Source organism: Alnus glutinosa, chromosome 5 (assembly GCF_958979055.1).
Source record: "Alnus glutinosa chromosome 5, dhAlnGlut1.1, whole genome shotgun sequence".
NCBI lineage: Eukaryota > Viridiplantae > Streptophyta > Magnoliopsida > Fagales > Betulaceae > Alnus > Alnus glutinosa.
This window is the reverse complement of record NC_084890.1, coordinates 26,718,030-26,740,804: the sequence shown is the minus strand read 5'-3', so window position 1 is coordinate 26,740,804 and position 22,775 is coordinate 26,718,030. Positions and strand designations below refer to the sequence as shown.

The following is a 22,775-nucleotide window of genomic DNA, read 5'->3' as shown; positions in this document are numbered from 1 at the left end:
GAGTTGAAATTAAAAAAGTTGAAAAATGGATACTCTAAATTGATATTTTTTAAAGTTTGAATACCTTTTTTCAAAAGTAATAAAAGATCATGAGTTATAAGTAAAGTTTTCTACCAATTTCACGTCTAAAGAGGTTTGTTTAACCTTCTTTTTTTTTTTCTTTTTTTTTTTCATAATAATTGTAACATTTAAAAGCAAAATACTTATTTTGGGAGGGGTTCAATATTTTATATTAAAGTCATCCATTAAAGGAAGAAAAATATAATAACCTTCTCCACAAAAAAAAAGGTAAAAAATAATGCTATAACCTATTGGTCCATCAAAGGAAGAGATGCGGATTGGATGCTCATCTAAAGATTATACTCCCTGACGTAGCGGAAGCGATAGATGTGATCGAGAAGCTGTGTTTTCAAAGCACAAAATTTCAACAAACACGTTGAAGGGAAAAACTGAATTCTTATTAATAAACTGTCGATTCTATTACAAACATCTCATACTTATAGCAAAATCCTAACGGTTACAAAAGGAAATAAAATCCTCTAAAGCTGGAAATAAACATAATAAGGAAATAATGGGCAGTACCGGATATTTCCAAATTAATGGAAATACATGGGGACAAAGAAAACCCACTTTAGGAAAAATATAAGACTGAAATCAAATCTAGACGGAAAAGGAAAATAACTGAAGAAGCCATATCAATGACAATGCCACCAATGAATAAACCAATGAATACACGATATCTTTTTTCATTTCTACCATCTTCTCAGCAAGTTGTTCAATCCCTATATGTGTTGTGAATTCTTCACTAGAACGCATATCAATGATATATGTTTCAAGTTGGTTGTCCAAGGTGATAAGTTGAACTGTTGAAAAATCGTTCGGATAAAACTGAGCAAGACGAAGTACATTATCCTTATTAAAAGCAGCAAATAAGTCATCTGGACTCAGGCACGCAACACAAAGTAATAATTTAGAATTCGTCTCATTAAAGCGACTGCTAAGTTCTTGGAGTTGTATGTCTATAATAGTATAATAAAGCTCTACGCGGTAATGCTGCGAATTTTTCATGCTTTGAGCGTTTTGCCGTGATCGAGGTTGGTACATATCATCCATATTGGGGACAACAATATTGTTTTTGGCACAAAACAGAGAAACTTCTTCAAATAAAGAGTTCCATCATTCTCCTCTCATTAAGTTATTGATGACTTGTTGATAGCATAGACTGTGGACTAGAGAGTTGATGACTTTTATTGATTACTTGTTACAGGCTTACAGCTGTTCTACTCTAAAGTATGTAAAGTAGAGTTGTAGTCTTGTAGACTTATTGATTACTCTTGACTCTCTTTTTTTTTTTCTTTTCTTTTTTTTTTTTAAATTTTATTTTATTAAGTTATTGATGACTTATTGATAGCATAGACTGTGGACTAGAGATGCAGAGTTGATGACTTTTATTGATTACTTGTTACAGGCTTACAGCTGTTCTACTCTAAAGTATGTAAAGTAGAGTTGTAGTCTTGTAGACTTAGGGTGCGTTTGGGATTGCGATTTCGTAGACAATAAGTGCGATTTTAAACCAAATCGCAGAATATAAATCGTTTGGAAATTGCATTTTTAAAAATTGCGATTTGAAAACGCAGAAAATCTGTTTTTTCAAATCGCAGGTTAAATGGTGCTTCAGAATTTTAAAGGCTAATTTGCGATTTTAAATGCTAAACTGCGATTTTGCCAAACGCTTAACTGTGTTTTTAAAAATCATTTTTTTCAAATCGCACATTTTAAAATTGTGATTTTAAATTGCACTTTTTGAAATCGCAAATTCAAACGAACCCTTATTGATTACTCTTGACTCTTTTTTGAGACTTCTAAATTGTGCGTTTTGTAGAGATTAAAAGGTTGCCTTGTCAACTTGTCTACTACCTTCTTCCCTTCCGCTTCTTCAACCTCTCAAGTCTCAACTGTGTTTTTTTTTTTCTTTTACGTACTTACAGAAATGAAAATTTATTTGTCATTTTATGTCACAGCAACACCAATAACAATGAAACATATGTTCTGTTTAATAAAATAAACTCGTACATACATACCTAATCATTGTTACAAATTAAACAACGAGGAAAAACTGCAAATCCCGGCCCAGAACGCCGTAGTCAAATTGTCGAGACAAAACCAATTAAGAGCATTTGTCTACTTCTGTATTACTCATTAATTCAAACAACCTCAGAAGTCAGACCACTGAATAATAATAATTAAATAAATAATTTAATATCGGGCAGGAAGTTTCTCTAGAAAAATAAGCCCAAAATTCCAAATGGTAGCACATGGGGAGGGCCATGATGGAAATGGACGGAGGGCTCCGGTTGGTCAACGTCAACTTAAAGCCACGTACGAGGGCCACCGAAGAATTGTATGTTCAAAGAATAGGGACGTTACATGGGCCTGTGAAATTATGGCAACTTTATCGTTTCCAGTTTCATGGAAAATTTCATTTATAACTATTGATCTCTTATTATTTTTTAAAAAATATATCTAAATTCTAAAAAGTGTTAATTTAGGATTTTTTTTTTTTAATTTTTTTTGTAATTTCAATTTTTCGTTAGAATTTTTTGTTAAATCCTATCAAAATTTTAATATCTCTATTTTCTATTTTTTTTTAAAAAAAAATAATAAAAAAAAATTTCAAAGATTTAAATATGGGCATTTTTGCAAATTCTGTTAAATTCTGACCAATATCTAAATCCTAGCAATTTTTTTTCCAAAAAAAAAGTTGGATATTTTGAAAATTTTGATAGGATTTAACGAAAAATTCTAACGGAGGGTTGAAATTAAAAAGTTGAAAAATAGATACTCTAAATTGACAATTTTTAAAATTTGAATACCTTTTTTCAAAAGTGATAAAAGATCATGAGTTATAAGTAAAGTTCTCCACCAATTTCACGTCTAAAGAAGTTTGTTTAACCTTTTTTTTTTTTTTTTTTTTTAATTTTTTCATAATAATTGTAAAATTTAAAAGCAAAATACTTATTTTGGGAGGGGTTCAATATTTTATATTAAAGTCATCCATTAAAGGAAGAAAAATATAATAACCTTCTCCACCAAAAAAAAAAAAAAAAAGGTAAAAAATAATACTATAACCTATTGGTTCATTAAAGGAAGGGATTTGGACTAGATGCTCATCTAAAGATTATACTCCTTGACGTAGCGGAAGCGATAGACATGATCGAGAAGCTGTGTTTTCAAAGCACTAAATTTCAACAAACACGTTGAAGGGTGAAAATTAAAGGACTTCTAATTTGAACAAGTGTGTGCAAAAGTGTGCAACAAAATATCACAATGCTGAAAATAAAGAGACAGATATTTTGTTGACAAAGTGAAAACTCAATTAAGAGAAAAACCACTTCGGGCCAGCCAAACCCAGGATATCTACTATTTAGAAGACAAAGCTAGTTACAAAGCAGTAGCACTTATATACCCTTATGCAGTGGTCGTACTTTAAACTCTGACGTGTAACCCAACATGAACGTCTCCTAACCAAGTTACCTACTTGAAGGGGTCTTCAATGGAATCCTTTACCCTACAGCCTACCCTTAAGATAGACTTCAGTTCAGCACAGCAACAGCACTGGGCAATGGCTTGAGAGTGAGTGGATCAGCACAATAACACTAAAATATAACTTTCTAAACACTACAGAATTCAATACCGAATTCTTACAATTCTCAAGCCTAGGGACCTCTATTTATAGGCTATAGGTTCAAATGAGCGTTTGACTTAAAATACTTAGGCGCCATTCGGACGATAGACATAGGGCGTTTGAACAGACAACTGTGCGATCGAACACTGAGTGGCATCCGGACGTGCTGCTGAGATGTTCGGACGGATGCAAGTTGGAACAATTCGAAGCTTCTCGACACAGAGGAAGGTCCGGAAGGAAAGTTCTCGTCGTCTGGACGGATGATGCTTGGACAGTTGAGTGTCCAGACGATATATCACGTTGTCTGGACGGTTGCAAGGGAACCAAATTTCACTGCCTTGAAATCTTCACAGAGTCTTCTTAAAGCACATAACAGAAGTGTAGACTCTAGATAAAATCAGCATCCCTGTATAAAAGCATCATTACATAGAAGAGATTTTGTCCAACAGAATGTAGCCAATTACACACCAACAAACTCCCCATTTGGTCATTCTGGGACAAAAATCACTTGACCGGTTTAGAAATACAATCCTGGTCCAAATCAAAATTACTTCCCCTTTTTGTCACAAAAGGACAAAGGATAAAATAAAGTAATGAGAAAAACCACACATAAATTACTCTCCCTAAATGTCTCAGAAGGACAAGGGTAAACAGAGTAATAAAATCCAAGATGTTAAAATGTTTAGCAAATTATCCAAATAAAAGAACAGTCAAATTGTCTCAAGATACAACCAAGCATAACATAAAATCAAGCAGCCTCTGTCACAGGCGCATCATCCTCATCATCACTGCTGAAAGGATGATGGTACTTTAGACACTCTTGGAGATCAAGCTGGTTCTGCTCTACATGGAGGTTAATAGAGTGAACCTCTTGCTGCATGAAACTCATACCCCCTTGTATAGATGCCAATGCCTAGAAAATCTAAGCATAACTGGCATCCTACTGAGCAGGTGGCGGAGCAGTCTGAGAAGAGGATGCCATATCAGGTACTGCGACATAAATAGGAGGGGGTGGTGGAACATCATCCTGATCATCACGCCTCAGCTGGGCGTTAGACTTCATCAGCATTTGCTTGCTGATGGGATCCTGAATCTTCATCTTCGGCTCTCCAGCTACACCGATGCCTAACTGTAAAATAATATGAGTGAGCAGGCAGCTAAAAGGGAGACTGGTATTGCCCTCATCACGAGCCTCTGGGATAACCTCCAAAATATGCTTGCATAGGCAGAAAGGCAAGCGAAGACAGATGACATAGAAAAACTGAGCCCTCTTTAAGATCAGATCACTGCGCCTAACAACGGGACAAAGGTTGTGTTGAATAATCTTGGCAAGCATGCGGTGTGGGGCAGTCAGGGCACCGATCTTGATGGTAGTGGCACGCTCCTCTCCTTGAGGGACAGCATGGAAAAATTCTCTGAGATCATCCAAAGAGGGAGGCAACACTACCTCATTGTATGGACTGGCTGGAATCTGGAGTACTGGCACCCGAATGAACTGACTGATGATCTGAGGATCAACAGTGATAATATGCCCGGCCACGAAAGACTGAAGAACCCTCCCGTGGTCATCATCTTGTACCACCTTGAGATTAGCATAGAAAAGTCTGACTAGCATGGTGAGCACAACACAGGCCCAGTGGTAGGTCTGGATAATCTCATGGATACTATCCAGAGAAGCCACCATGACGTCCGCACGAATAACATTTCTCTCGGTGATGACAACTTTGTCCATAATTTTGGCCTTGAGGGCTGCCAAATCTCCTTCTGTCCTCTGTCGGACTCTACGTTGTGGACTGCTAGCAGACATGATTCTGCAAAAATAACCAACAAGATTTGCCAAAAAAATAATAATCCTAAAACGATTAGATTCTTGTTAGTTCCAATGAAAAGCCGGCATTATAACTGTAGTAAAATGGACTTTTCAAAAAGTTACAACCAACAAATAACACAATACAGTCCAAAATAATACCGAGAGATAAAGTCCCAACACAACAGATATCACAAATATGTATTTTATAATTTCAAAAACATTCCCCAAAAGATAAAATATTCCAATAGTTAACAAAACACTAATGGACAAAATAGGCTGAGATGATGCACTAACCCATGAGAAAAGCTCACAAAAAGACAAAAGATGCAAGAAAATTTCGAGAGAAAATGAGAGGATGTGGCGGCTAAGGTTGGGTCCATGACATATAACCTGTCGGGTCCTCGTCCGGAAGGCTCACTAACCCGTCTGGATGCGTCTTGCCACATAAGCAAGTGGCAGGCCGCGCGCGTCCGAACATTTAACCTTACCGTCCGGCCTTTTGAGCCGTATCCGTCCAGACGCATGGAGAGACCGTTCGGACGCTTCACACTGAAAAACCGAAACTAAAGGAAAAATCGCAGAAAAAATATTTTCCTAATGTCAGCTTCAGGACACGCATGTATGATCAACTGATAAAACAGTCAAATAGCATCTCAAAACTATGTAGAGATATAAAAGAGAGTTTAGAGTTCAATCAGCATAAAGTTTTCCTGTAGACAGAAAATTAAAATAGATTACTCAACTCACGCAATGCGTGTGTATGTGAAAACTTTCTCAGTAAGGTATGAAGTTCACTGATATAACAAAAAGCAACCAGATTTTCTAAACAAAAGAGAAAATCAATGAATGATCAATCAAAGTCAATCCTTATAAGGTACTAGGGCCTAGCCACCCTCATCTGATACACTCCCCCTAAGAAGCAGCACCCAATTTGTTTTACTTGTATCATGAAGGACAACGTAAAAATTTTATTTGCACCACAAAGGACAAGATATAAAGCAAATTCAGCTCAGAACATATAACACAGAATTCATAAGAATAACTACTTGATTCTTTTTGGTGCTGCAACCTAGAGAGAATGCTAGATTTTCTAGGTTCTAGATTCAACTAACATGTTGGTCAATTTGACTATTTTATCAAAAATCTCTCTTTTATGTAGAATTTCCATAAGCAAAAAGTTAGAGAGGAAAATACGTACCTTAGGGGAGCCTTGGATAGTGCACATTTACATCGCATGAGGAAAGTAACTATTCAGCTTTTACATGCACAGGAAAAACTTGGCAGAGATATAGACATAAACTCTCAATCATATCTAAGCATAGTCAATTAATGCAAAATAAACTGAGGTATCAGGAAAAAGTACAAGCTATATCTGACATGCCTAGAAAAGAAAAAAATAAAATTCCATGCATTTTCTCCCCCAATTTTCTTTTTTTTTTTCAATAGAAACAAAAATTTGCTTTATAGAAATAACATCATAAGCATGCAGGGCAAGATCAAACCTGTGAAAGATCAAAGTTGCCAATACAGAAAAATAGTCGTCCGACATGCTTTTTCTGTCATCCCCAGATAGTACTTGCAATATTCTTTCAAGAGAAACAACAAAAAGGGGCAAATAGCAGTGGTTCCAAGATTGCACAACAAGCACAAGATATAACAAGTAAAAGATCATGCAATCAAACCTGATGCCTTAGGATTAAGAACCAAATCCTAGGCATGAATACCTTCACCAACTAGGTGAGTCCATTCCCCCTCATAGGGTGAATGTCTTCCTTCTTCCTGACTCAAGCCTACCTTCCTATGAATGGTTGTTGGCAAGATTTCATCTGCTAATCCATCCATTGCATCATACTTTGCATCCAAATAGGTGGCTCTCTGCAGTATTGATCATCCTCCACATTCTGCGGCTTTTTAAAGTGCATGGATTTGTTGATCTTGGATTTGTCACTATGATTGGCAGGTACAAATCACTGCTGAGGCCACTGATGCTGAGGAGCCTGGTGCGGTGGTGCATGATGCCAAGGGGCTTGATATTTAGGAGCCAGAGACCATGGTGCCTGATTCCATGGAGCATGATAAGGAGTCTGATGCCATGAAGTCTGATACTGGACTAAAGGTCTTGTGCCATAATTTGCTTGTTTGGGCACTTCTTTCTTGATCTTTGCTCTCTGAGCCTTGAGGAGGGAGCACTGGGGTCGGACTTGCCCACTTAACCCGTAGTGATGGCATATGGGAGATCTTTTGATGGTAGGAAGCTTCTGAGTGACCGAAACATCTCCATTGATTTTGTCCTTCCCTTTATCCTCAACAGTGGGTGGAGGCTCGGGGACTGTGGGTTTAACAAAGACAGTCCTAGAAGTAGAAGGAATGTCAGAGAAAGAAGCTACATACTCGAGTCCAGTCTTGTCTGTTGGGCTTTTCTGGATTGACAACATATGGGTTAGCTTGTCATCGGTGACCCTCTCCAACTGCAGTTGTGTCTCCAGTAGCTTCTCCTCCAGTCCCTGTATCTTGAGCAACAGTAAACTTTTCTTTATCTGTAAACTGTTTAGCTCATGAATGTGCTGCTTGCGAGCCTCCCTCAGTTTCTCGAACTCTACATAGAGGGTTTTATAAGCCTCCTTGAGTTCTTCCCTATCTTCATCACTATGCTCTGAGTAGTAAGAATCTTCTTCTACAAGTGGAGCCACAAAGGCTAGAAATTTCTCTTGCTCAAGAGCTTCCTTCGGACTCATCACTAAGAGTCACATTGTATGCCTTCCCTTTGCCCTGCTTGAGGTTTCCACAGTCAGCTCATAAATGCCCAAAACCTGAGCATTCAAAACATCTTGGGCCTCTAGGATCTTTCTTCTCAGCTTCCTCAGGTTCAGATTCTTTGGGGGCCTTCTTTATTCTTTTGGAAAACTTCTTCTTGAATAGCTCATTTCGCATTAATCTTTCGAAATTTTTGGCCAGCATGGCCACAGCTTTTTCTTCATCCTCAGAGTCGTCTTCAGATGAGACTTCGACCTTCGTCTTGGAAGCTTTGAGGGCAATGGTCTTCAACTTTTGACTAGGGGCAGGGACAGCTCATAGGTTTGAAGAGATCCCACCAGCTCTTCAATCTTCATTTCTTCCAAGTCTTTGCTTTCTTCAATTGTTGTTACCTTGATTCTAAAACGCTTAGGAAAAGATCTTAGAATTTTAACAAGTGTGTGCAAAAGTGTGCAACAAAATATCACAATGCGGAAAATAAAGAGACAGATAGTTTGTTGACGAAGTGGAAACTCAATTAAGAGAAAAACCACTCTAAGGTAACGAAACCCAGGATATCCACTATTCAGAATACAAAGCTAGTTACAACAGTAGCACTCACATACCCTTATGCAGTGGTCGTACCTTGAACTCTGACGTGTAACCTAATACGAACGCCTCCCAACCAAGTCACCTACTTGAAGAGGTCTTCAATGGAATCCTTTACCCTAGGGCCAACCCCTAAGATAGACTTCAGTTCAGCATAGCAACAGCACTTGGCAAAATTTGCAGAAATACTTAGGTGCCATCCGGACGGTAGACATAGAGCCTCTGGACAGACAACTGTACGGTCGACTTTCCAAAATTTGCAGAAATTCTTTCCTGATTTGAGCTGCGTCCGGACGGTGTTGCCCTGTCGTCCGAATGGTCGCACTATAATTGCACGCAATTTCCATATCAAGGTTAGACGAGTCCGGACCATAGGATTTGTCATCCGGACGGTTGATCTGATGCACGCAATTTTCATTTATGAAGCTCAGACATCCAGACCATAAAGACTGGCATCCGAACGTCTTGATTTTGAATGCACGACTTGCCTTATGGATGAGCGCGTCCGGACAGGAATCCACATCGTCCGAACAGTTGCAGCTGTCTTCCCATATCTGTGTTTTGGAAAGAAATCCCATAGCTAATCGAACACTGAGTGGCATCCGGACGTACTGCTGAGATGTCCGAACAAATGCAAGCTGGAATAGTTTAAAGCTTCTCGACACAGAGGAAGGTCCAGACGGAAAGTTCTCATCGTCCAGACGAATGATTTTTGGACAGTTGAGCGTCTGGACGGTATATCATGTTGTCCGGACGGTTGCAAGGGAACCAAATTGAACTACCTTGAAATCTTCACAGAGTCTTCTTGAAGCACATAACAGAAGTGTAGACTTTGGATAAAATCAACATCCCTATATAAAAGCATCATTACATAAAAGTGATTTTGTCTAATAGAATGTAGCCAATTACACACCAACAATGGGAAAAATTGAATTCTTATTAATCAATAAATTGTTGATTCTATTACAAACATCTCATACTTATAGCAAAATCCTAACGGTTACAAAAGGAAATAAAATCCTGAAAGGCTAAGACTTTGAGACGTTGAAAAAAAAAATTATAAGTCAAAAGGAAAGATAACACTCAAGAATTGAATCTATATAGAGTGTACCAAGCTCTGATACCAATTGAAAATTAAAAAGACTTCTAATTTAAACAAGTGTGTGCAATAGTGTGCAACAAAATATCATAATGCAAAAATTAAAGAGACAGATATTTTGTTGATGAAGTGGAAACTCAATTAAAAGAAAAACCACACCGGTGTAGCCAAACCCAAGATATCTACTATTCAGAAGACAAGACTAGTTACGAAGCAGTAGCACTCACATACCCTTATGTAGTGGTCGTACCTTGAACTCTGACGTGTAACCCAACACAAATACCTCCCAACTAGGTCTCCTACCTGAAGGGGTCTTCAATGGAATCCTTTACCTTAGGGCCAACCCCTAAGATAGACTTCAATTCAGCTCAGCAACAGCACATAACAACAACGGCTTAAAAGAGACTAACTCAATACAATAACTCTCTAAGCACTAAGGAAGTCAATACCAAATTCTTACGATTCCCAAGCCTAGGGACCTCTATTTATAGGTTGCAAGTTCAAACGAGCGTCTTGCTTGAAATACTTAGGTGTCGTCCGGACGATAGTCATAAGAAGTCGGGACGGACAACAATGCGATCGGCTTTCCAAAATTCGCAGAAATTCTTTCCTGATTTGAACCGCGTCCGAACGGTGTTGCCCTATCGTCCGAACGGTCGCACCTCTGCTGCATGCAATTTCCATATAAAGGCTTCACGCGTCCGAACCATAGGATCTGTCATCTTGACGGTTGATCTGATGCACGCAATTTTCATATATGTAGCTTGCACGTCTGGACCGTGAAGGCTGGTGTCCGGACGTCTAAATTTTGAATGCGCGACTTGCCTTATGGATGAGCGCGTCCGAACGGGAATCCACATCTTCTGGACGGTTGCAACAATCTTCCTATATCTGTGTTTTGGAAAGAAATCCCATAGTTGATCGAACACTGAGTGGCGTCCGGACGTGCTGCTGAAACGTCTGGACGAATGCAAGCTAGAACAGTTTGAAGCTTCTGGACATAGAGGGACATCCAGACGGAAAGTTCTCGTCGTCCGGACGGATGATGCTTGGACAGATGAGCATCCGGACGGTATATCATGTCGTCCGAACGGCTACAATGGATCCGATTTCAATGACTTGTAGATTGTGCAGAATCTTTTAGAAGAATTCTAAATAGCTGAATCCCTATATAGAAGCATCATTACATAGAAGTGATTTTGTCCAATAGAATGTAGCCAATTACAAACTAACAAAATTGAATCCATACCTCGTTGGGTCCTCGGGAGTCCGAGTACGAAATCCATACTCAGGTCTTCCCAGATACTGTCTGGAACTGGAAGTGGAGTGTATAGCCCGGTATTTTGTGAGTGGCCTTTCTCGATTTGGCACACAAAACACTTCTGCATGAACTTGCTGACATCACGCTTGATTTGTGGCCAATAGTACTGCTCCATAACCAGGGAAATAGTCTTATCCCGGCCTATATGACCACCGAGTCCTCCCAATGTAGTTCCCGCAATATTTGTTAATATAGAAAGGTTCGGGGAATAAAAAGTTGGTTCCCTCGGAACAAATAACAATCTTGAATGTGAAAGTTGACTGCCGAATCTTTAGACATGTACTTCTCCCAGACTTCTTTAAAATCCTCATCCTCGGAATATAGAGCCCGTAGGTGCTCAAAACTGATGATCTCAGACAATAACGTCACGAGTAAAGCTGCTCTTTGGCTCAACGCATCAGCCACTTTGTTCTGCTGTCCCGACCGACTTGTGCTTGATTACAAAAGAAAACTTTTGCATGAAAGCTATCCACCGAGCATACATACAGTTCAAGGTACTTTGAGTATTGACGAACTTCAAGGCTTGATGGTCGCTATATAAAACAAACTCCTGATTGATTAAATAATGCTCCCAATGCTTCAACGCCCGGATCACGGCATAGAATTCTAACCAATAAGTAGTCCACTTTTGCCGAGCCTCATTTCGTTTCTTAATGAAGAACTCTATAGGCCGACCTTCCTGTGACAACACAGCTCTGATTCCCATGATGGAGACATTGCAATCCACCTCAAACAGTTTATCAAATTCGGGTAATGCCAAGACAGGTGCTGAGCATAGCCGTTCCTTAATCACTGTAATGCTAGTCTCTTGTTCATCCCCCCATCGGAACTGTCCTTTCTTCATGCACTTGGTGATTGGAGCCACAATGCTACTGAAATTCTTGATGAACCGTTGGTAGAAGGTTGCTAGTTTGTGGAAGCTACGGAGGTGTTCGACCGTAGTTGGGGTTGGCCACTCTAGAATGACTCAGACCTTCTGTGAATGCCCTCGGCACCCACAATAAATCCAAGGAACAGCAGCTTGCTCGTGAGAAAAGTACACTTCTTAAGGTTGACATACAACTTGTTGGCCCGCAACACCAATTAGACTTCTCGCAACTGCTTCATGTGCTCTTTTGTGCTTTGACTGTAAATCAAAATATCATCAAAATATACCACCACAAACTTATCGATAAAGAGTTTCAAAACCTAATTCATCACACGCATGAAGGTCCTCAGAGTGTTGGATAATCCGAACAACATCACTAGCCATTCGTACAAACCCTCCTTTGTTTTGAAAGATGTCTTCCATTCATCTCCCTGTCGGATCCGAATTTGGTGATAGCTGCTACGAAGGTCAAGTTTAGAAAAGACCTTTGCCCCGGCCAAAAGGTCCAGCATGCTGTTCAACAATGGAATGGGGAATCGATACTTCATTGTGATATTGTTGATGGCTCGGCTGTCAACACACATCCTCCAGCTTCCATCCTTTTTCAGTATGAGTAAGGCTGGTACTACACAAGGACTCATGCATTCCTTGAGTAAACCTTTACAGACAAGATCTTCTACTTGATATTGCAAAATCTTATGCTCCTTGAGACTTTTACGATAATGGGGCGGCTTGCGGAGGCTTGCGCCCGACACTAAATTGATGTGGTACTGAATATCTCGCATGGGTGGCAACTCGGTTGGTAACTCAACTGGTGCGAGGTATCTGAAATCTTCCAACAATGGTCGTACTACCCTCAGGATGACTATGTTGGGCACCGACAACTGACCTTTGACCACCAGTGTTAAGAATGCCCCGGTTGCCTTCATTTCCTCCATAAATTGTCCTTCCCCAAGCGTTAGAAAAGACATTCCTCCTATTGCAGTATTTTTTTGAAGTGGGTTGTTAGTCCCTTTCGGTACTAGTATGATCTTCTTCCTGTGCCACCAGAATAGGTACGTATTGTCCCGACCCTTATATGTGGCATCCATGTCGTATTGCCATGGCCTTTCCAACAAAACGTGACAAGCTTCCATCTCAACCACATCACAGATAACTTCATCCCGATAAGATTGACCAATTGAAAAGAGAATGCGATAGGTATCGGATACCTTAGTTTCGGCTCCCTTTTCGATCCAACTGATCTTGTAGGGGTTTGGGTGCTTCTCAGTCTTCAACTGCAAAGTGGCGACCAAGGACTTGGAAACGATGTTCTTGCAGCTGCCACTGTCAATTATCAAGTTGCACACTTTTCTGGTTGACGGTGCAACAGGTCTTGAAGATGTTGTGCCGTTGCGTTTTGTCTTCATTCTTGGGTGCTAGCAAGACCCTTTGGACAATGCAATTGACAAATTCTCCGTCATCACTTTCTGTGAATTCTAAACCCGTGTACTCTCTGAGATCCTCCTCTTCAATCTCCCTAGATTCTTCATGTGGGGTCCCATCTTCTCATACTGACTCCACCATATTCACTTTGCACCGATTCGGGCACTCATTGGATCGATGACCGAGCTGGCCACAACGAAAACACTTCCAAAGCATCAGTCAGGAATACGGGTTGCTGTTGCTAAGGTTTTTTTCTCGAGGTGGGACGTTCACTCCTGTAGTGGCTTGAGTACCGCTGCTCTCGCCTTGGAACCTTCAGGATGGTGGGATCTGCTGTTGGCTCGACAACACTGGGGACTCAATTTTCTTCTTGGCTTGCTTGAAAGATTGTGACCGCGCGGGTTGACATGCCATCTACATTTCAATCTTCATAGCCAGGTTGACCGCTTCGAATAAAGTCCATACAAAATGTAATGAGACTTGGTCTTGAATAGTTAGTCACAACCCACCGACATACCGAGCCCTGTCCTTCTGTCTCCAAGAGATTATTCTAAGAGTCCAGGCGATAGAATTCCTTCGTATAATCGGTAACAGACCAAGATCCTTGTCGGTAATTCTGATATTGTTGGTACGGAATTTACTCGTATTCCGATGGTAGGAACCAAGCTTTCATTAACTTCTTCATCTTCAGCCATGTATGCACCGGTTGTTTACCATGCCTCATCCGGTAACTCTGCGTCTGCTCCCACCAGGTTAAGGCTTCCCAACGCAATTTGTACACTACCAACTTCACCTACTGCGCCTCCAGAGTCTGCATATATTCAAAAAAGTTCTCTACTTCGAGAATCCAATCAAGGAAATTCTCGACGTGGAGATGGCCATTAAAACATAGAAGGTCGACCTTGACCCGAAAGCTATGGGGATTCCCCAGTGTCCTTCTGCCACCAACTTCCTCCTTGAAGTGGTCGTCTTCGTCACTCGATGTCTCTTCGAAGGCTTGGTGTCTTCGTCGAGGTCCAGGACCATGTTTGTAACGACCCACCCCCAATGACACAATATTGTCCGCTTTTGGCTCCCCAAACCAGACTTCCCAGGAGGTCACCCATCCTGGGATTACTCTCGCAGAAGCACGCTTAACTACGAAATTCTGATAAGTTCATCACCATTACGGCTTTAAAACGCGTTATGTCATAAATGATGCATTTATACATATAAGCACATCCTCATTCCCAGGCGATGTGGGACGTCACAATGTTCTCCCCCGAGATGGCCACGAGCCTCTTCATGGTTGCGATTCCGGTTGTGATCATGGTTCCTGTTGCAATCAAACCCAACCCCAGCAATAGTTTGTTGCATCTCCCGCAGTAAGCGTTCCATACCATCAAACCGCTGGTCATGAGCACGGACTGCTGCCCGAAAGGCCTGCACTCCCCACTCTTCGTCGTCGGAGTGGTTGCCTGCATTTCTGTCTCTTGCCATTAGACCAAGTTAGTCAAGGCTCTGATACCAATTGACATAGCAGAGGCGATAAACGTGATCAAGAAGCTGTGTTCTCAAAGCACAAAATTTCAACAAACACATTGAAGGGAAAAACTGAATTCTTATTAATTAATAAACTGTCGATTCTATTACAAACATCTTATACTTATAGCAAAACCCTAACGGTTACAAAAGGAAATAAAATCCTTTAAGGTTGGAAATAAACATAATAAGGAAATAATGGGCGGTACCAGATATTCCCAAATTAATGGAAATACTTGGTGACAAAGAAAACCCACTTTAGGAAAAATATAAGACTAAAATCAAATCTAGACGGAAAAGGAAAATAACTGAAGAAGCCATAAAATCAATCGAGTAGGTCGGAGAATCAGCCAGCTATGTGACTCGGGATTTCCGGGCCGTATGGCTCGGGATGACAGAGCTAGATGATGCGGGGTCGTGCTCGGATTGTCCTACATCACTCCCTCGTTCTCATATTATAATATTATTTGACATTTTTAGAAAATTATAATTTTTAAGGAAACGTCATTCAATGCATTGTATTTTAAATCAACAAGATATAAGCTTTCAAAACTATCCTTCTTGATTTAAACTCAAGTAAAATAAATAACAACATGTAGGCTTTTCAAAATAAATCATATTGATTTTTTAAACTGGATTTTCTTTTTTTTTTTGGGGGGGGGGGGGGGGGATTTATTCTTAGGTTTTCATGTAATTTCAATTTAATCATGTATAAGTTTTAAATTTCCACAATTAGGTTTTTAAGTTTTCTCTAATTTCAAATAAGTCTCTTCGTAAACTTATTGTCCAATTAATTAACAATATGCCACATCAGATCAACCAAGTAAGGTCACATAGCTCTGATTTGATTTGTCATCTGCCAATTGTACGTGTCACGTGACACTATTACTTCAAATTACAAATATAGCTTAGATAAAACTTTAAAAATAGGAAAATGTAAAAAAAAACCAAGTGCACACCGGGTGTTTTTCTAACGCTCCCTTAAAAATATGTGTTATAAGAGTAATGTTTCTTGTACAACTCTTGCACAATTCTTACACAACTTTAACAACTTTTTATTTAAGATCAATCATTGAATATTTAGGGCCCACATATAGGAAGACAAATTTAATGGTTGATCATAAAAAGAAAGTAGTTAGAGTTGTGCAAAAATGGTGTAAGAATTGTGCAAGAATCATTACTCGTTTTATAATAACCATGTCATCACGTACACTTAGCATATATATGACGTGTCAAATGAGACTCATATGGTATTAATTGATTGATTTAATGTGTCATATCGTTAATTAATTAGACGATAGGTTGATAACACCACCCATTTGAAATCATAAAAAAGCTTAAAGACGAAATTGACGAAATTGAAAATATAGTGACTAATGACTATATTAAAATAAAATGAAAATCTAAAATCCAAATTTGATTTTTCCCTATTTTGGGATGTTAAAAAACAAAATAAAATACTAAGGCCTCGTTTGATTTGCGGAATGACTATTCTATTAGGAAAAGGAATAGCTATTCCCAAGAATAGAAGGTGTCGGAATAGAATGGCTATTCCTACTCTTTAGGTTGGTAAGAACTCATATATTTTAATTGGAATCCAATCAAAATTACTAAAAAAACCCCACATTTAAAAAAAAAAAAAAAAAAAAAAAAAAAAAAAAAAAAGAAAGAAAGAAAGAAAGAAAGAAAGAAAGAAAACCCATGGGTGGTCGCAACCACCCCCGGAGTGGTCTCCGGGGGTGGCAGCGGCCACCCTTGAACCCCAAAATACGCGTCAATCTGGGGCGGCCAATTCCAAAAGCACCGGGGGTGGTCGCACCACCCCTGACTCCGTATATGGGCTGGCCAGCCAACCAATGAAGGGTTTGGCTTATTTAATTTTATTTCATTTTTTATTTTTGTTATATATATATATATATATCAAATAATTGGTTTTTTTCGAAAAATATTGGAAATTGTTTTTTTTTTTAAATATTGCCTTTACTCCAAGGAATAGCTATTCCTCTCATTTTTTAGAGGAATAGGTATTCCAATGGGAATAACTATCCCAAGGAATAGACCCCTACCAAACAAAAGAATGACTATTCCATAAGAATAGCCAGTCCATTTCAGGGGTCTATTCCGCGAACCAAACCGGGCCTAAGAATAGAAGACGAAGGAAAAGTCCATTGCAGAACTTGTCCGTTGAGCAAGACGATGCTACTGGTAGAGATGAGATTGCGACTCTTTTGTTATCACTTTTGTACTATAACAAAAAAAAATATATTAAGGGTGTGTTTGAGATTGCGATTTTGTAGATAGAAAGTGTGATTTTAAACTATATCGCAGAAAATGAATTGTTTGAGAATTACGTTTTTAAAAAATTAAGATTTGAAAACGTAGAAAATTGCTTTTTCAAATCGCAGGCAATGGGGTGTTTTTTTGAAAACGTAAAATTTTAAAAGGCCAACCCGCAATTTTAAAGGCGAAATTGTGATTTTGCCAAACGTTGAACTCAATTTTTAAAAACTATTTTTTCAAATCACATATTTTAAAATCACAAATTCAGACGGAACTAATTAAGTTTTTAATTTCGTTCTTAATAAAATAGTCATTCTACCAGCAAAACGAGCGGCAGTCTGCATTCTATTCCAAGTCGGAAAAAGAGTGAAACTCCGCTGCAACTTCAAAAACCCAATTCGAAGAACAATCAAGAGTCAAGACAGTTGGACCCCGCACAATAAGTCTTGATATTAATTATTCATGTCGGAAATCTGACAACATGGAAAATAGAAGTTTAACAGTAATGATCCAAGAAAAGACCGATGCATGAAATGTAAGCGTAAATCTGTTGACTAGGAATGCTCTAACAGTCTGGAGAGCGGAGACAACACGGGTTTTACTTTTTGTCCCTTTGACGTGTGGAAAATCAAACGAGCTAGAAAGTGAAAGGCTAACATTTTTCATAGAAAAGCTCATGAGAAATTGCAGCCTCGTCGAACTCTATAAACCCAAAAAGAACACTTACCATACTTGTGCAAATTGAGCAGTCTGTGCTGCCTGATACAAGTATGAGCAGTAGAATTTCCCTTCTGTTTTTGTTCTGCCTTGGTTTGCAGTTCACCAATGCTACCCTCAATGATACTATACGACCAGGACATTTACTGTCCACGTCGGACTCCATTCAATCTGCCAACGGAAAGTACATACTTGGTTTCTTTTCTCAAGAAAACTCGTCAAAGTATCACGTGGGAATATGGTTCTATAATGCTCCTGACCGCAACGTAGTTTGGGTTGCAAACAGGGAGCACCCATTCCCAAACTCCACTGCCGTTCTTACCATCAACGCGGATGGAAATCTTGCAATATCCGATGGCAGATTGTTGCAGTACCATCTGATCACTAACGTCTCTTCAGGTGGCAACAATACCTATGCCAGGCTATTAGATACAGGTAATCTTATACTGACTAACACGGCCTCAGGTGATTTGTGGCAAAGCTTTGACTATCCTACTGATTCTCTTTTGCCCGAAATGATGATTAAAGATGATAAGACAGGATGGTCATTAACATCATGGAAAAGCAATGAAGACCCTGCTCCTGGTCTTTTCTCTCTGCATCTGGGTTCTCGGAAAGAACTAATCTTAATGAATGGGTCTGAACCATACTGGACTACTCCACTCATTGGTCAGCTAGCTGAAATGTTACACATTAATGGGGACAACATTTCTTACACTACTAGTAATAATTATCCTTCTGAATTTAGAAGAGTGTCGTTGAGTGTAGACGGGGAGCTTCGACTGCAGACAATAATATTGTCAAACAATTTGCCATATTCTACTTTAAATTTGTCCGGATCAGTAAGGTGTGGGGCTTATGCTTTCTGCGGTGAATTCAGCATATGCAGTGAGACAGCCGCTGAGCCATGCGACTGTTTGACAGCATTCAAACCAATCAAACCCAATACTACTCAAGGATGTAAGAGAAAAACAGATTTTCCGTGCAGCGATGTTGTTCAGAAAACTGGGTTTCTTAAAATGTCTGAAGTTTTTTTGCCCAGTAATCCCCAGCCGTTGCCGTACGCTGGCAATGTTTCAGAGTGCGAATCAGTTTGCTTGAAAAACTGCAGTTGTACCGGTTATGCTTATGATCGAGAGCATCGCTGCCTGGTATGGGAAGGTCCTTTGTTAAATTTGAAACAATTCTCAGAAGATAATTCAGATAAACAAGACTTCTATCTGAAAGTTGCTCTTGCGGACTTGATTTCCAAAGGTTTTTATTAGTTATTTTGGTGACTATTATTGCTGTTCTGATGTTTTTTTCCTATAATTAACAAGTTCTGTGACTGAAATATTTTTGAAGAGTTACCTCTAGGCATTGCCAACCTGTATATCAATGTCTATATTATTTATTTATCTGATTTCCTTTTGCAGATACAGGATTTAAGAATTTGATATGGAAAATTGTCTTTCCGACTGCCTCTATCGCAGTGGTTGTTACATTGGGCCTTTGTGTTTATTATGTGAGGAGAAAGCCGAGAAGGAAGGGTGAGTAAAGAATGGTTCACAACGTTATTTTAGCAATCTAAATTTATATCCTTAAACATGTGTTGATCACCATTCAGGGGAGGATTTGTTACCGTTAGATTTGGGCATGACCCTAAAGGCTAATAATTTGGATCATGGAGAAGTCCAAATGCCCTTATTCAGTTTTGCAAGTGTTTCTGCTGCAACTGATAATTTCTCATCGGTAAATAAGCTCGGAGAGGGTGGTTTTGGACCCGTTTACAAGGTATGGCTCATTGTCCCTAAACGCAATGCTTTGAATATAAAATGCAAGTTAACAAGCACAAAAGGGCACGTCCCACTTTTGTTGATGTGTATGCTGTGAAGCCACTTAGTATACCAACTCAGATAAAGTTTTATTGTGATAAAATTTTGCTTGGTATGTGTTAGTCTTATGCTCCGTTTGTTTCTACGTAAAATATTTTATGGCATTTGCCTCGTACGAAAAAATCACCAACGGCGTAAAACAGAATCCGGCAACGTCCAGCCACTGTTGCCGAATTCCGGGGAACCAGATTCCTGCCAGTTTCACCGGAATTTGGCCTAGTTTGGCAGGAATCCGACCGTATTGGTCAACCGGAATCCGACGATGTCACCGGATTCTAGCAAAAATGTCCAAATTTCGGCTTTGGTCCATCGAATTCGGCACATGTGGCACCGGCCAGATTCCGACTGTCTTGCTGGAATCTAGCGGCACTGGCCGGATTCCAGCGGTGGTTGCCAGATTCCGGCGATGTGCCGCCAAACTCCGGTAATCGGATACCAAAAGTTGGGGATCTTTAGCGGTAGAGTCGGACTACCAACAAACTCCAATGCCTGGTGGAGGCGGATTCCCACAAACATGCGTGCAAAAATGAAAAGATTAAATCCAGAAAACGATTTACGATTTTCAAAACCGTAAATCTTTTTCGAAAAATTAATGAGGCTTTTACGGTTAAACTGAAAATAATTTTCGTTGACCATTATTTTCACCTCCACCAAACACTCAAAAATGCTGAAAATATTTTCTAGAAAAGATTTTACGCCGAAACAAACGGAACATTATATGTAATTGGATACTTAATATATGTTTGTCAATCAGTTGATAGTTAATGTTGAGTATACAAGTGTGAGTATAAAAAGATTGAGACCCACTTTCGAAAGATATCACAAGTTTGAGTGGTTAATATAGCATAGTTGTGTCCAAATAGATATGATTAAGCTTTTAGGTTGGGTGATGTCCTAATATGATACATTATGATCTCACTAAAAACTCCTAAGGTGTCAATGCATTGATTTTTTTTATGTCTAAATCCGGAATGTCGGTCTCTAATCTTGGCTCAATTAAGGACCAGAGATCGATTCTACAACGACAAAATGCTTTGTATTTGATTCTTGATAATGGATTTCTTATTAATGTATCTTACTATTTTTTTTTTCCTGTATTTTTTACAACAAAAAATTTCAGGGAATATTACTCCAAGGGGACGAGGTAGCTATAAAAAGGCTTTCAAAAAGATCTAGGCAAGGTTTCGAGGAGCTAAAAAATGAATCAATGCTCATAGTCAAGCTCCAACACAAGAATCTTGTTAGACTTTTGGGCTGCTGCATTGAACGAGATGAAAAGATACTAGTTTATGAGTATATGCCCAATAAGAGCTTGGATTTCTTCCTTTTTGGTTTGTAATATCTCACATCATATATATATATATATAATTCTTCTTTTTGTTATGTTTGATTTTTATAGTCCTTTGCATGTGACTTGCTAATTGTCAATCTACTCATAAATGTAAAGCAGATGGTGAAAAGCGCAAGATATTAGGTTGGAGGACTCGTGTTAGAGTCATTGAAGGAATTGCTCAAGGGCTTCTTTATCTCCATCAGTATTCCAGGTTAAGGATTATTCATAGGGACTTGAAGCCTAGCAACATCTTGTTGGACATCGATATGAATCCCAAGATTTCGGATTTCGGAATGGCAAGAATATTTGGAGAAAATGAGTCACAAGCAAATACAAATAGGATTGTTGGCACTTAGTAAGTAATATAAAGGGAGTTTCTTAATTATAAAAATCAACATAAAACATGCAATTACTAATATTTTTAACTTGATGATATGCACAGTGGTTATATGTCCCCTGAATATGCTTTGGAAGGCCTCTTTTCAATCAAATCCGATGTCTTTAGTTTTGGCGTCTTATTGTTAGAGATTATGAGTGGCAGAAGGAATACTGGTTTTTATCAAACTGATTGTTTCCATCTTATTGGATATGTGAGTATCTTATTTGCATCTTTTGTTGTAGAAATTGAAAACACTTACTTTGATTCGTAGCTATGAGTAGTTGAACAAATGTGCATTCATTGTTATTAAAACAAAATTAGTCATCTATTTTTGAAATTTTAGTACACTAAGAAGAGTATAAAACAACTACTAGTCTCAAAAACTTAAACTAGTAGAAAATTATGTATTTAATCATTAACTATCATTCTAACGTCCTCCAATTTTCCTTTTTCTTTTTTTGGGATTTTAAGGCATGGGAATTATGGACAAGTGATAGGGGATCAGACTTGGTGGATCCACTACTTGATGACATATCCTCTATTCAGATGGTATTGAGATATGTTAACATAGCTCTCCTTTGCCTTCAAGAAAGTGCAGAGGATAGACCTACCATGTCTGACATTGTCGCCATGCTTAACAATGAAAGTGGAGTTCTACCTTATCCCAAGGAACCTGCTTTCTTGAACATGAGAAATACGTCGAAGGCAAACCCAGCTAAATGCAGCAAGATAGAAATTTGTTCTGCGAGTAGTGCAACAATTTCAATTATGGAAGGCCGGTAACATTTGCAAGTTTAGCAATAAGTGTTCATATTTTCCGAGTAAATTGTTGGAACGCATTCAATCTTTTTGCCTATGGTCTATAACATTATTCAATTGTCTATTGAATCTTTGGATCTTTAGCCATATAATATGGAATTATAGTTTTTTATATGTATCATGACATGTTTCTTATACATCTTTTACGCCTTGACAAGCATGGACGAAACGAGGGGGCTAGGAAAACTTGGCTTTTTTTCTTTTTCAAGTGGCTAATATGTAAAGTCACTTAAAACACGTCACGTCAGCCGATACAAAATTGATGTGATAAATAGGCGTATGAAGCTTAGCATTACTCTATC

The 22,775-nt window shown here is 38.9% G+C and overlaps 2 protein-coding genes across 2 annotated transcripts; one reads left to right on the top strand and one right to left on the bottom strand.

Annotated features, from left to right (window-relative positions):
* Positions 1-12,445: 12,445 nt before the first annotated feature.
* Positions 12,446-13,534, bottom strand: LOC133869181 (uncharacterized). The gene has a single exon (XM_062306137.1). The coding sequence runs from the start codon at positions 13,532-13,534 to the stop codon at positions 12,446-12,448; it is 1,089 nt and encodes a 362-aa protein (XP_062162121.1).
* A 4,587-nt stretch (positions 13,535-18,121) lies between these two features.
* Positions 18,122-22,437, top strand: LOC133869180 (G-type lectin S-receptor-like serine/threonine-protein kinase SD1-13). The gene is made up of 7 exons (XM_062306136.1): positions 18,122-19,322; positions 19,484-19,597; positions 19,675-19,841; positions 21,063-21,273; positions 21,393-21,630; positions 21,718-21,865; positions 22,126-22,437. Exons 1-7 carry the CDS (start codon positions 18,122-18,124, stop codon positions 22,435-22,437), a joined length of 2,391 nt encoding a protein of 796 aa, XP_062162120.1.
* Positions 22,438-22,775: the final 338 nt, after the last annotated feature.